This window comes from Oncorhynchus gorbuscha, linkage group LG15 (assembly GCF_021184085.1).
Source record: "Oncorhynchus gorbuscha isolate QuinsamMale2020 ecotype Even-year linkage group LG15, OgorEven_v1.0, whole genome shotgun sequence".
Taxonomy (NCBI): Eukaryota; Metazoa; Chordata; class Actinopteri; order Salmoniformes; family Salmonidae; genus Oncorhynchus; species Oncorhynchus gorbuscha.
Window position 1 is genome coordinate 7,696,897 of NC_060187.1, and position 13,992 is coordinate 7,710,888.

General features: G+C 44.5%; 1 protein-coding gene across 1 annotated transcript in view; it reads left to right on the forward strand.

Annotated features, from left to right (window-relative positions):
- The window catches only part of insrb (insulin receptor b), a 213,848-nt gene that overhangs the window by 51,914 nt on the left and 147,942 nt on the right, over positions 1-13,992 (forward strand). Inside the window, exon 2 of the mRNA XM_046300006.1 lies at positions 2,045-2,587. Coding sequence (XP_046155962.1) covers positions 2,045-2,587 — 543 coding nt within the window. The remainder of the gene's footprint in view (positions 1-2,044; positions 2,588-13,992) is intronic.

Genomic DNA, 13,992 nt, shown 5'->3' on the forward strand with positions numbered 1-13,992 from the left:
CAACACAACAGTGAGCTCAGCTCAGCTCAACTTCACTGAACAAAAACATCAACGTAACATTGAACAATTTACTGAACTACAGTTCATATAAAGGAAATCGGTCCATTGAAATCAATGCATTAGAGGCCCTAATCTATGGATTTCACATGACTGGGAATACAGATATGCATCTGTTGGTCACAGAAACCTTTAAAAAAAAAAGGTAGGGGTTTGGATCAGAAAACAAGTCAGTATCTTGTGTGACCATCATTTACCTCATGCAGCGTGACACATCTCCTTCACATAGAGTTGATCAGGCTGTTGATTGTGGCCTGTGGAATGTTGCCTCACTTCCTCTTCAACGGCTGTGAGACGTAGCTGGATATTGGTGGCAACTGGAACACGCTGTCGAAAACACGTCGATCCAGAGCATCCCGAACATGCTCCGTGGTTGACAGGTCTGGTGAGTGTGCAGGCCATGGAAGAAGTGGGTTTATTTTCAGCTTCCAGGATTTGTGTACAGATGCGACAAAGGATGGTTAATTTATCATGCTGAAACGTGAGGTGATGGCTGCAGGTTAAACGGCTTGAGGATCTCCTCACGGTATCACTGTGCATTCAAATGGCCATCCATAAAATGTCATTTTGTTCGTTGTCTGTAGCTTATGCCTGCCCATACCATAACCCCACCATAGGGCACTCTGGTCACAACGTTGACATCAGCAAACCGCTCGCCCACACGACGCCATACACACTGTCTGCCATCTACCCGGTACAGTTGAAAACAGGAATCATCCATGAAGAGGACACTTCTCCAGTGTGCCAGTTTGCCATTCAAGGTTAACATTTGCCCACTGAAGTCTGTTACGGCGCTGAACTGCAGTCAGGTCAAGACCCCGGTGAGGGCGATGAGCTCGCAGATGTGCTTCCCTGAGACGGTTTCTAACAGTTGTTGCAGAAATTCTTCGGTTGTGCAGTTTCATCAGCTGTTCAGGTGTCTGGTCTCAGACGAACCCAGCAGGTGAAGCAGCCAGATGTGTAGGTACTGGGTTGGCGTGGTTACACATGGTCTGCAGTTGTGAGGCTGGTTGGACATACTGCCACATTCTCTAAAATGCCATAGGAGAGGCGGCTTATAGTAGGGAAATGAATATCTAATTATCTGGCAATAGCTCTAGTGGACATTCCTGCAGTCAGCATGCCAATTGCACACTCAACTTGAGACATCTGTGGCATTGTGTTGTCATCGTAATGTGACACAACTTCACATTTTAGGGTGGCCTTTTTTCCGTCCGCAACACAAGGTGCACCTGTGTAATGATCATGCTGTTTAATCAGCTTCTTGATATGCCACACCTGTCAGGTGGATGGATTATCTTGGCAAAGGAGAAATGCTCACTAACTGGGATGTAAACATATTTGTGCACAGAATTTGAGTGAAATATTCATTCTGTCTGTGAAATATTGCGTTCATATTTTTTTCCAGTATAGATTATGAAAAGTTGCCTTCCAGGCTTTTTATTCCTAGCATTACCATTATCACTAGTTTACTCCAATTAAGGGAGGGGTGGTAGGGTAAGGAAGATGCATTTAAAGAAATGTGATTGTTTACATATATATGGGACCGACATGCATACATACATTTCTGCTATTTTATATATATATTGTATAATAATAGTGAAGACGTCTAAACTATGAAATAACACACATTTCAGGTGTGAGTCTGTGACATTACTGAGGGGAAATCCAGTCCAAACCAAGTGGTGCTGTACAGTAGCTATCTAAGAGAATGCAGCGGCCCGATGAATGGCTTGATTCTCTTGTGTGTAAAATATTAGTGTTTCGTGGTTGTAGCTGGAAGAGAGAAGGCAATGACGCTATCTCCCGCTTGTGGTTTTAATTTTAAATTTTACACTCATCCGTGTTTCTTAAAACCAACACTAACCGACGTTACTGCAACTTATTTTTATGTTCTTGTCTTGAATCAGTCACATTTCTGTCATTCAATGAACCAAGTGCTTATCAAGATGGCTACTGACATGTCTCCTCTTCTCCCTTTCTCCAGTCTGTCAGAGTAAAGACATCCGTAACAACGTGACCAACCTGCAGCTGTTGGAGAACTGCACGGTGATCGAGGGCCACTTGAAGATCCTCCTCATGTTCAAGACTGAGGACTTTAGGGGAATCAGCTACCCTAAGCTGACTGTGGTCACCGACTTCCTCCTCCTGTTCAGGGTCTACGGTCTGGAATCCCTCAGCGACCTGTTCCCCAACCTGACGGTGATCCGAGGCAACAACCTGTTCTTCAACTACGCCCTGGTTCTGTTTGAGATGGTGCACCTGAAGGAGTTGGGGCTCCACAGCCTCATGAACATCACTAGAGGAGCCGTGAGGTTGGAGAAGAACCCGGACCTCTGCTACCTCTCCACCCTGGACTGGTCCAAGATCCTGGACACGGTGGAGGACAACTACATAGTGTCCAATAAGAACAACCAAGAGTGTGGGGACGTGTGTCCGGGCACGGCCCAGGGGAAGACCACCTGCCCACAGACCACCATCAACGGGCAATTTGGAGAGCGCTGCTGGACTCAGAACCACTGCCAGAGAAGTAAGTCTTTAAAAAAAAACATTTTTTTAGTTTCTCCGTCTGGTAAAGAACACACAATACAGAGTACTGAATAGATATGTTGATATCTCAAACATTAGTAGACCCACTCTGTTTTTCTTTCGGTTCCATTCCTGATACGCGCCATATGTTCTGTGAAGGAGCACGCCGGTGTGCTTGGCATTTTCATCCAATTGAATCCGTGTCACCCATGTCGACTTGTAGATTGATATCCGGTTATATATTGTTGCCTATAGGAGAACTTGGACTCTGCCTCTGGATGTCTTGACCTTCTCCTCTATATGTCATTTGACCTCGCGTAAAGCAGCACGTCGTCTCTGGAGCTGTCTGTCTGTTTAGGTTTCAGGGTGGATGAGAGGGTGGCAGACAGTCGATTATGGAAGAGCGATTTCATTCGGACGAATCATGTACATAACAGCGAGGGAACGTTGTTCTTTCTATAGTACTCCACGGGTTATGCCGACTCCCCATCGGGGATGAGAGGAGGCGGCGGAGGGGGGGGGGGGTACCTAGTTTGCATTTTAAAGTTATCAGGCAGACTATCATTGGATGGTGAAAGTGCATTTGATGTGGAAAGGTGAAGCCTGGGCTCTCCTGTGCTGTCATCCCCTCTCTTCTCAGTGTGACGGATCTGTGTGTGTGTGTGTGTGTGTGTGTGTCAGTTTATATGACGGATTGGTGTGTATGAATCAGTTTATGTGACGGATTGGTGTGTGTGAGTCAGTTTATGTGAGTCAGATCAGTGTGTGTGAGTCAGTTTATGTGAGTCAGTTTATGTGACGGATCAGTGTGTGTGAGTCAGTTTATGTGAGGATCAGTGTTGTGAGTCAGTTTATGAGTCAGGATCAGTGTGTGTGAGTCAGTTTATGTGAGTCAGTGTATGTGAGTCAGTTTATGAGTCAGTGTGTCAGTGTGTGTGAGTCAGTTTATGTGACGGATCAGTGTGTGTGAGTCAGTTTATGTGACGGATCAGTGTGTGTGAGTCAGTTTATGTGACGGATCAGTGTGTGTGAGTCAGTTTATGTGAGTCAGTTTATGTGACGGATCAGTGTGTGTGAGTCAGTTTATGTTAGTCAGTTTATGTGACGGATCAGTGTGTGTGAGTCAGTTTATGTGACGGATCAGTGTGTGTGAGTCAGTTTATGTGACGGATCAGTGTGTGTGAGTCAGTTTATGTGACGGATCAGTGTGTGTGAGTCAGTTTATGTGACGGATCAGTGTGTGTGAGTCAGTTTATGTGACGGATCAGTGTGTGTGAGTCAGTTTATGTGACGGATCAGTGTGTGTGTGAGTCAGTTTATGTGACGGATCAGTGTGTGTGTGTGTGTGAGTCAGTTTATGTGACGGATCAGTGTGTGTGTGTGTGAGTCAGTTTATGTGACGGATCGGTGTGTGTGAGTCAGTTTGTTCATGTGTCTGTAAGAATCAGTTTTATTTTTACACTGCTGCTACTCGCTGTTTGTCTATGCGTAGTCACTTTACCCCTACCTACATGCACAAAAAGACTAACCTGTACACCCGCACATTGACTCTGTACCGGGTACCCCATGTATATATCCTCGTTATTGTTATTTTATTGTGTTACTTATACTACAGTAAAATATGTTCTTTTGTTTTTAAACGTTATTGTTTGTTAAGGGCTTGTAAGTAAGCATTTCACGGTGAGGTGTGCTTGGCACACCTGTTGTACACCTGTTGCACACCTGTTGTACACCTGTTGTATTCAACACCTGTTGTAACACCTGTTGTATAGTATCTGTCTGTTGGAACACAGGCTGTGACAAATAGATTAGATTTGAGTTCACTCTGTCTGTTGGAACACAGGCTAGTTCACTCAACTAGTATCTGTCTGTTAGAACACAGGCTAGTTCACTCAACTAGTAGTATCTGTCTGTTGTTGAACACAGGCTAGTTCACTAGTTTGGAACACAGGCTAGTTCACTCAACTAGTATCTGTCTGTTGGAACACAGGCTAGTTCACTCAACTAGTATCTGTCTGTTGGAACACAGGCTAGTTCACTCAACTAGTATCTGTCTGTTGGAACACAGGCTAGTTCACTCAACTAGTATATGCTATTGTGTGTTTGCTGCACCTCAGGAAGATTAGCTTACGTCTTGGCATCAGCTAATGGAAATCCTACGAAATAAAGTAAAACACAATCTTGTAACTGTCTGTCTAACACATGCTAGTAACTAGTGATGTGCGAAGTTAACTCATAGTTAACATGTCGGGCCATTGTTTTTGATGATGTTTTTAATCTTATAGTTATGGCAATATCTCACAATTTATTGTGCTATTTGGCTGCGCCAAAACTTCAACATTTGTCCTTCATAGCTTGTACTTCCTCATCTTTTTAAATAGGGAGCCAATGTGTTTTCAGCACTTTTTTTCCATGACTGATCAAACCTTGTCTCTCTCTACCATATTACCATATTACCACCAAACTGAGGGACCATACCATAACATATTACCACCATACCATAACATATTACCACCATACCATATTACCACCATACTGAGGGACCTCACCATAACATATTACCACCATACCATATTACCACCAAACTGAGGGACTATACCATATTACCACCATACCATATTACCACCAAACTGAGGGACCTCACCATACCATATTACCACCATACTGAGGGACCATACCATATTACCACCATACCATATTACCATCATACTGAGGGACCTCACCATAGCATATTACCACCATACTGAGGGACCTCACCATACCATATTACCACCATACTGAGGGACCTCACCATACCATATTATCACCAAACTGAGGGACCTCACCATACCATATTACCACCAAACTGAGGGACCATACCATATTACCACCATAACATATTACCACCAAACTGAGGGACCTCACCATACCATATTACCACCAAACTGAGGGACCTCACCATACCATATTACCACCATAACATATTACCACCATACTGAGGGACCTCACCATACCATATTACCACCAAACTGAGGGACCTCACCATACCATATTACCACCATACCATATTACCACCAAACTGAGGGACCTCACCATACCATATTACCACCATACCATATTACCACCAAACTGAGGGACCTCACCATACCATATTACCACCATACTGAGGGACCTCACCATACCATATTACCACCATAACATATTACCACCATACTGAGGGACCTCACCATACCATATTATCACCATACCATATTACCACCATACTGAGGGACCTCACCATAACATATTACCACCATACCATATTACCACCAAACTGAGGGACCATAACATATTACCACCATAACATATTACCACCATACTGAGGGACCTCACCATACCATATTATCACCATACCATATTATCACCATACCATATTATCACCATACCATATTACCACCATACCATATTACCACCATACCATATTACCACCATACCATATTATCACCATACCATATTACCACCATACCATATTACCACCATACTGAGGGACCTCACCATACCATATTACCACCATACTGAGGGACCTCACCATACCATATTACCACCATACCATATTATCACCATACCATATTACCACCAAACTGAGGGACCATACCATATTACCACCATACTGAGGGACATCACCATACCATATTACCACCATAACATATTACCACCATACTGAGGGACCTCACCATACCATATTACCACCATACCATATTATCACCATACTGAGGGACCTCCCCATACCATATTACCACCAAACTGAGGGATCTCACCATACCATATTACCACCATAACATATTACCACCATACTGAGGGACATCACCATACCATATTACCACCAAACTGAGGGACCTCACCATACCATATTACCACCATACCATATTATCACCATACTGAGGGACCTCACCATACCATATTACCACCAAACTGAGGGACCTCACCATACCATATTACCACCATAACATATTACCACCATACTGAGGGATCTCACCATACCATATTACCACCATAACATATTACCACCATACTGAGGGACATCACCATACCATATTACCACCAAACTGAGGGACCTCACCATACCATATTACCACCATAACATATTATCACCATACCATATTACCATATTACCACCAAACTGAGGGACCTCACCATACCATATTACCACCATACCATATTATCACCATACTGAGGGACCATACCATATTATCACCATACTGGGGGACCATACCATATTATCACCATACTGAGGGACCTCACCATACCATATTACCACCATACCATACTACCACCATACCATATTATCACCATACCATATTACCACCATAACATATTACCACCATAACATATTACCACCATACCATATTACCACCATACCATATTACCACCATAACATATTACCACCATACCATATTACCACCATACCATATTACCACCATACCATATTACCACCATACCATATTACCACCATACCATATTACCACCATAACATATTACCACCATACTGAGGGACCTCACCATAACATATTACCACCATACCATATTATCACCATACCATATTATCACCATAACATATTACCACCATACTGAGGGAACTCACCATACCATATTACCATATTACCACCAAACTGAGGGACCTCACCATACCATATTATCACCATACTGAGGGACCTCAACATACCATATTACCATATTACCACCAAACAGAGGGACCATACCATATTACCACCATACCATATTATCACCATACTGAGGGACCTCACCATACCATATTACCACCATACTGAGAGACCTCACCATACCATATTACCACCATACCATATTTTCACCATACCGTATTACCACCATACTGAGAGACCTCACCATACCATATTACCACCATACCATATTTTCACCATACTGAGGGGATCATACCATATCACTGTACCATATTATCACCATACTGAGGTATTGGTATGTATTGTAACTCTCACGAATCTACTGCATATGTATTGCGATTTGACGATGCAAACATATTGCTCACTATATGTCTGTTGCAAAGAGTTGAGAGAACCATGAGAACATGAGTTATAATCATTCAGGGAAATCAACGTTCTGGAAACAGTTTCTCTATTTTAAAAGAGAGTGGTGTGTCTGGCTAGGGAAAGGGCAGCGTCACTATGAGAGAGTGGTGTCCCTGGCTAGGGAAAGGGCAGCGTCACTATGAGAGAGTGGTGTCCCTGGCTAGGGAAAGGGCAGCGTCACTATGAGAGAGTGGTGTCCCTGGCTAGGGAAAGGGCAGCGTCACTATGAGAGAGTGGTGTCCCTGGCTAGGGAAAGGGCAGCGTCACTATGAGAGAGTGGTGTCCCTGGCTAGGGAAAGGGCAGCGTCACTATGAGAGTGGTGTCCCTGGCTAGGGAAAGGGCAGCGTCACTATGAGAGAGTGGTGTCCCTGGCTGGGAAAGGGCAGCGTCACTATGAGAGAGTGGTGTCCCTGGCTAGGGAAATCACTACGTGGTGTCCCTGGGAAACAGCGTCACTATGAGAGAGTGGTGTCCCTGGCTAGGGAAAGGGCAGCGTCACTATGAGAGAGTGGTGTCCCTGGCTAGGGAAAGGGCAGCGTCACTATGAGAGAGTGGTGTCCCTGGCTAGGGAAAGGGCAGCGTCACTATGAGAGAGTGGTGTCCCTGGCTAGGGAAAGGGCAGCGTCACTATGAGAGAGTGGTGTTTCTGGCTAGGGAAAGGGCAGCATCACTATGAGAGAGTGGTGTCCCTGGCTAGGGAAAGGGCAGCGTCACTATGAGAGAGTGGTGTTTCTGGCTAGGGAAAGGGCAGCATCACGAGTAGAGAGTGGTGTCCCTGGCTAGGGAAAGGGCAGCGTCACTATGAGAGAGTGGTGTTTCTGGCTAGGGAAAGGGCAGCATCACGAGTAGAGAGTGGTGTTTCTGGCTAGGGAAAGGGCAGCATCACGAGTAGAGAGTGGTGTCCCTGGCTAGGGAAGGGCAATCACGGTAGAGAGTGGTGTCCCTGGCTAGGGAAAGGGCAGCATCACGAGTAGAGAGTGGTGTCCCTGGCTAGGGAAAGGGCAGCATCACGAGTAGAGAGTGGTGTCCCTGGCTAGGGAAAGGGCAGCGTCACGAGTAGAGAGTGGTGTCCCTGGCTAGGGAAAGGGCAGCGTCACTATGAGAGAGTGGTGTCCCTGGCTAGGGAAAGGGCAGCGTCACTATGAGAGAGTGGTGTCCCTGGCTAGGGAAAGGGCAGCGTCACTATGAGAGAGTGGTGTCCCTGGCTAGGGAAAGGGCAGCGTCACTATGAGAGAGTGGTGTCCCTGGCTAGGGAAAGGGCAGCGTCACTATGAGAGAGTGGTGTCCCTGGCTAGGGAAAGGGCAGCGTCACTATGAGAGAGTGGTGTCCCTGGCTAGGGAAAGGGCAGCGTCACTATGAGAGAGTGGTGTCCCTGGCTAGGGAAAGGGCAGCGTCACTATGAGAGAGTGGTGTCCCTGGCTAGGGAAAGGGCAGCGTCACTATGAGAGAGTGGTGTCCCTGGCTAGGGTAAGGGCAGCGTCACTATGAGAGAGTGGTGTTTCTGGCTAGGGAAAGGGCAGCGTCACGAGTAGAGAGTGGTGTTTCTGGCTAGGGAAAGGGAAGCATCACGAGTAGAGAGTGGTGTCCCTGGCTAGGGAAAGGGCAGCATCACGAGTAGAGAGTGGTGTCCCTGGCTAGGGAAAGGGCAGCATCACGAGTAGAGAGTGGTGTCCCTGGCTAGGGAAAGGGCAGCATCACGAGTAGAGAGTGGTGTCCCTGGCTAGGGAAAGGGCAGCATCACGAGTAGAGAGTGGTGTCCCTGGCTAGGGAAAGGGCAGCATCACGAGTAGAGAGTGGTGTCCCTGGCTAGGGAAAGGGCAGCATCACGAGTAGAGTGGTGTCCCTGGCTAGGGAAAGGGCAGCGTCACGAGTAGAGTGGTGTCCCTGGCTAGGGAAAGGGCAGCATCACTATGAGAGAGTGGTGTCCCTGGCTAGGGAAAGGGCAGCAGCAGTCTTCTCCCCATCATGTGATGGGCACTAGTTTAGTCAAGCGGTGTACGGTAACGCTGGAGCCATTTCTAAAACATTATGCAATGCCTCTCGCATGTACAGCGAGGTGAGTGTCTGTGTGTGTGACAGTGTGTCTCCTCAGCCAAGGAGAGGGCTCCTGTTCCCTCCTTTCATCTGACACGTGTTCTATCTACCCCTCCACCATTGCCCAAGCCCCCTCCACATTTCCTGCATTACGTCCTCTACCGCTCTGGAGCAGCACTAGACGAGTTTGTCTTTGACTCCTGAAAGGCACCTCATGTAACTAATGGGAGGGCGGGGTGTTATTTACTTGCGTGGTTGCGCAATGTACCAACAGTTATGCACACATACGGCTCGTCTCTGTGTCTCTCTCTCTGTGTGTCTCTCTCTCTCTCTCTGTCTCTCTCTCTCTCTCGCTCTGTGTGTCTCTCTCTCTCTGTGTCTCTCTCTCTCTCTCTCGCTCTGTGTCTCTCTCTCTCTCTGTGTGTCTCTCTCTCTCTCTGTGTGTCTCTCTCTCTCTCTGTGTGTCTCTCTCTCTCTCTGTGTGTCTCTCTCTCTCTCTCGCTCTGTGTCTCTCTCTCTCTGTGTCTCTCTCTCTCTCTCTCTGTGTGTCTCTCTCTCTCTCTCTCTCTGTGTGTCTCTCTCTCTCTCTCTCTCTCTCTCTGTGTCTCTCTCTCTCTCTCTCTCTCTGTGTGTCTCTCTCTCTCTCTCTCTCTGTGTCTCTCTCTCTCTCTCTCTCTCTCTGTGTGTCTCTCTCTCTCTCTCTCTGTGTGTCTCTCTCTCTCTCTCTCTCTCTCTCTGTGTGTCTCTCTCTCTCTCTCTCTGTGTCTCTCTCTCTCTCTCTCTCTCTCTCTGTGTCTCTCTCTCTCTCTCTCTCTCTCTGTGTGTCTCTCTCTCTCTCTCTGTGTGTCTCTCTCTCTCTCTCTCTCTGTGTGTCTCTCTCTCTCGCTGTGTGTCTCTCTCTCTCGCTGTGTGTCTCTCTCTAAACTCCTGTAGTGGCTAACTAAACTCTGTAGTAATTGTAGTGTTTTTCACTGTTTTCAGTCAGTTCAGTGCCTGGACTAGAGTAGTAACTAAGTGCTGCTATGGCTCAACCTTGTTTCCCCCTCAAATCAGAGACCACTTAATATCCACAGGAGATGGAAACTATCCTCTTTAATCCCAAATGGCACCCTATACTCTATATAGTGCACTGCCCTATGGGCCCTGGTCAAAAGTAGTGCACTAAATTGGGAAAATGGTTCTATTTGGGATTGATACGAAGTGTTTTGAGTGTGTGGCAGTTGGAAGAAGATGCTGAAGGAACAAATGTAATTTTAAAATAGTCCTTGGTCATCAGTAGACTCATGAGAAGTGACATTCATTGGCCAGGCAGCGCCGTCTGTTTCTGTACGATAACGGGCAGGTAGCCTAGCTCGCATAGAGGAGTGGAGGAGGTCATTCTTCTAGTAGGTTTTGCTCAGGTTGCAATTTCCTCTGGTTTTACAAGCTGTCGTTAGTCGTTGTGGGTTTTCTGGTTGATTGAATGGAGCTGGCGTGGTGTTTCTCCATGTGTTCAAGTGAGCTCCACATATTGGGACAGTGACTCTTTTTTTTTGTATTTTGTATTTTTTTGCTCTACACTCCAGCACTTTCAATTTTGAAATCAAACAAACACTATGAGGATTAAGTGCAAACCGTCAGCTTTAATTTGAGGGTATTTTCATCCATATCGGGGAACCGTTTAGAAATTAAAGCAATTTCTGTACATAGTCCCCCCCCCAAAGGTATTGGGCCAAATTTGCTTTAATGTGTACTAAAGTAGTCAAAATTGTAGGATTTGGTCCCAAATTCATAGCATACAATGACGACATCAAGCTTGTGATTCTAGAAATGGGTTGGTTTGTTTCCGGTTATTTTGTGCCCAATAGAAATTAATGGTAAATACTGTGTTGTCATTTTGGAGTCACTTTTATTGTAAATAAGAATAGAATATGTTTAAGATGTCTACATTAATGTGGATGCTACCATGATTACAGATAGTCCTGAATGAATCCTGAATAATGAAAGCTACAGACTCGCAAATATCATACCCCTAAGACATGCTAAGCTCTCACCATTACACTAACAGGGGTGGTTAGCAATTTATATCATACCCCCAAGACATGCTAACTTCTCACCATTACACTAACAGGGGTGGTTAGCAATTTATATCATACCCCCAAGACATGCTAACCTCTCACCATTACACTAACAGGGGAGGTTAGCATTTTATATCATACCCCCAAGACATGCTAACCTCTCACCATTACAAAACAGGGAGATAAATAAAAAAATTTTTGGGGGGGGGGGGTGATATTTGTTTGGTCTAACTTTCTCACTCATTATTCACGATTCATTCAGGATTATCCATAACCATGGTAGCATCAGAGCCAATACACAAACTAAAATATAAATGAGCTGAAGAAAAGATACCAGATTTTTTTTGTATTTTGTGCACACATTTGTTTACCTCCCTGTTAGTGAACATTTCTCCTTTTACCAAGATAATCCATCCACTTGACAGGTGTGGCATATCAAGAAGCTGATTGAAACTTCTCAAGGCTAGGTGGCACTATTTTCACGTCCGGATGAAAAGCGTGCCCAAAGTAAACTACCTGCTACTCAGGCCCAGAAGCTAGGATATGCATATAATTTGTAGATTTGGATAGAAAACTAAAGTTTCTAAAATTGTTAAAATTATGTCTGAGTATAACAGAACTTATTTGGCATGCGAAGCCCAGAGGACAAACCATCCAGGATTCTTTTTTTTTGTTTTGGGGTCACTCTCTTTTCTATGTGGATCTAGAGTTCTAAGGCACTTGCTTGCAGTTCCTATTGCTTCCACTAGATGTCAACAGTCTTTAGAAATTGGTTGATGTTTCTTCTTAGGAAATGGCTACTTCTTAATTTCTCTATCTGGGTGGATAGCCAAGTGTACTGTTGTGGTTGGGGCGCATGACCTGAAAGCTCGCTCCACTTTCTTTAAATCCGGTATTGAACACAGTTTATTCAGCCTTAAATTTGACGGAATTATTTAAGTTTAAAAATACTTAAAGTTGGATTAGGAAAGTTGTTTGAAATGTTTGGATCAAGTTTACAGGTAAATTATTAGATACTTTGTAGTCATGCAACCAGTGTTTTTCTGAATTAAACGCTCCAAAAAATTGACATTTTGGGGATATAACGGACCATTTGGATATATGGACCATTTGTGATGTTTAACCTCTTGAGTCGACCCCTGACGCATGCGTCCCATCTAGACATCTGGAAATGGAAATGCGCTACGCTAAATGCTAATAGCACTCGTTAAAACTCAAACGTTCATTAAAACACACATTCAGGGTACTGAATTAAAGCTACACTCGTTGTGAATCCAGCCAACAAGTCAGATTTTTAAAATGCTTTTCAGCGAAAGCATGAGAAGCTATTATCTGATAGCATGCTACACCCCTAAAGACCCGCAGGGGACGTAAACAAAATAATTAGCATAGTCGGCGCTACACAAAATGCAGAAATAAAATATACCCCTAAGACATGCAAAGCTCTCACCATTACACTTACCTTTGACCATCTTCTTTGTTGGCACTCCTAGATGTCCCATAAACATCACTATTGAGTCTTTTTTCCCCGATTTTAAATCGTTCCATATATAGCCTAGATATCGATCTATGAAGACTGTGTGATCAAGGAAAAAAACTGTTTCATAACGCAACGTCATTTTTTAAAATAAAAGAAGTTGACGATAAACTTTCACAAAACACTTCGAAATACTTTTGTAATGCAACTTTAGGTATTAGTAAACGTTAAAAATCGATCAAATTGATCACGAGGCGATGTATATTCTATAGCTGTATGTCCTGAAATAATGTCCTGATAAATCTCAACCAAAATATCCGGTCGAAGACCGGAAGAAATGGGCTGTCTCTTGTCCGTTTGACCAAGAAAAAAATCCTAGGCAAATGACAACACTGTTGACATCGTGTGGAAGCTGTAGGTATTGCAACCTCGGCTCCAGGTAATTTGGTTTCTATTCAACAACACATTCAAGTGGCGCATTGATATATTTTCCAATTTTCAGTGATCAGATTTTCCTGTGCTTTTCGATGAAACGCACGTTCTGTTATAGTCACAGCCGTGATTTAACCAGTTTTAGAAACGTCTGAGTGTTTTCTATCCACACATACTAATCATATGCATATACTATATTCCTGGCATGAGTTGCAGAGCGCTGAAATGTTGCACGATTTTTAACAGAATGTTCGAAAAAGTAGGGGGTAGACTTAACAGGTTAATGGACATATTGGAGTGCCAACAGAAGAAGCTCTTCAAAAGGTAAGGCATGAATTATA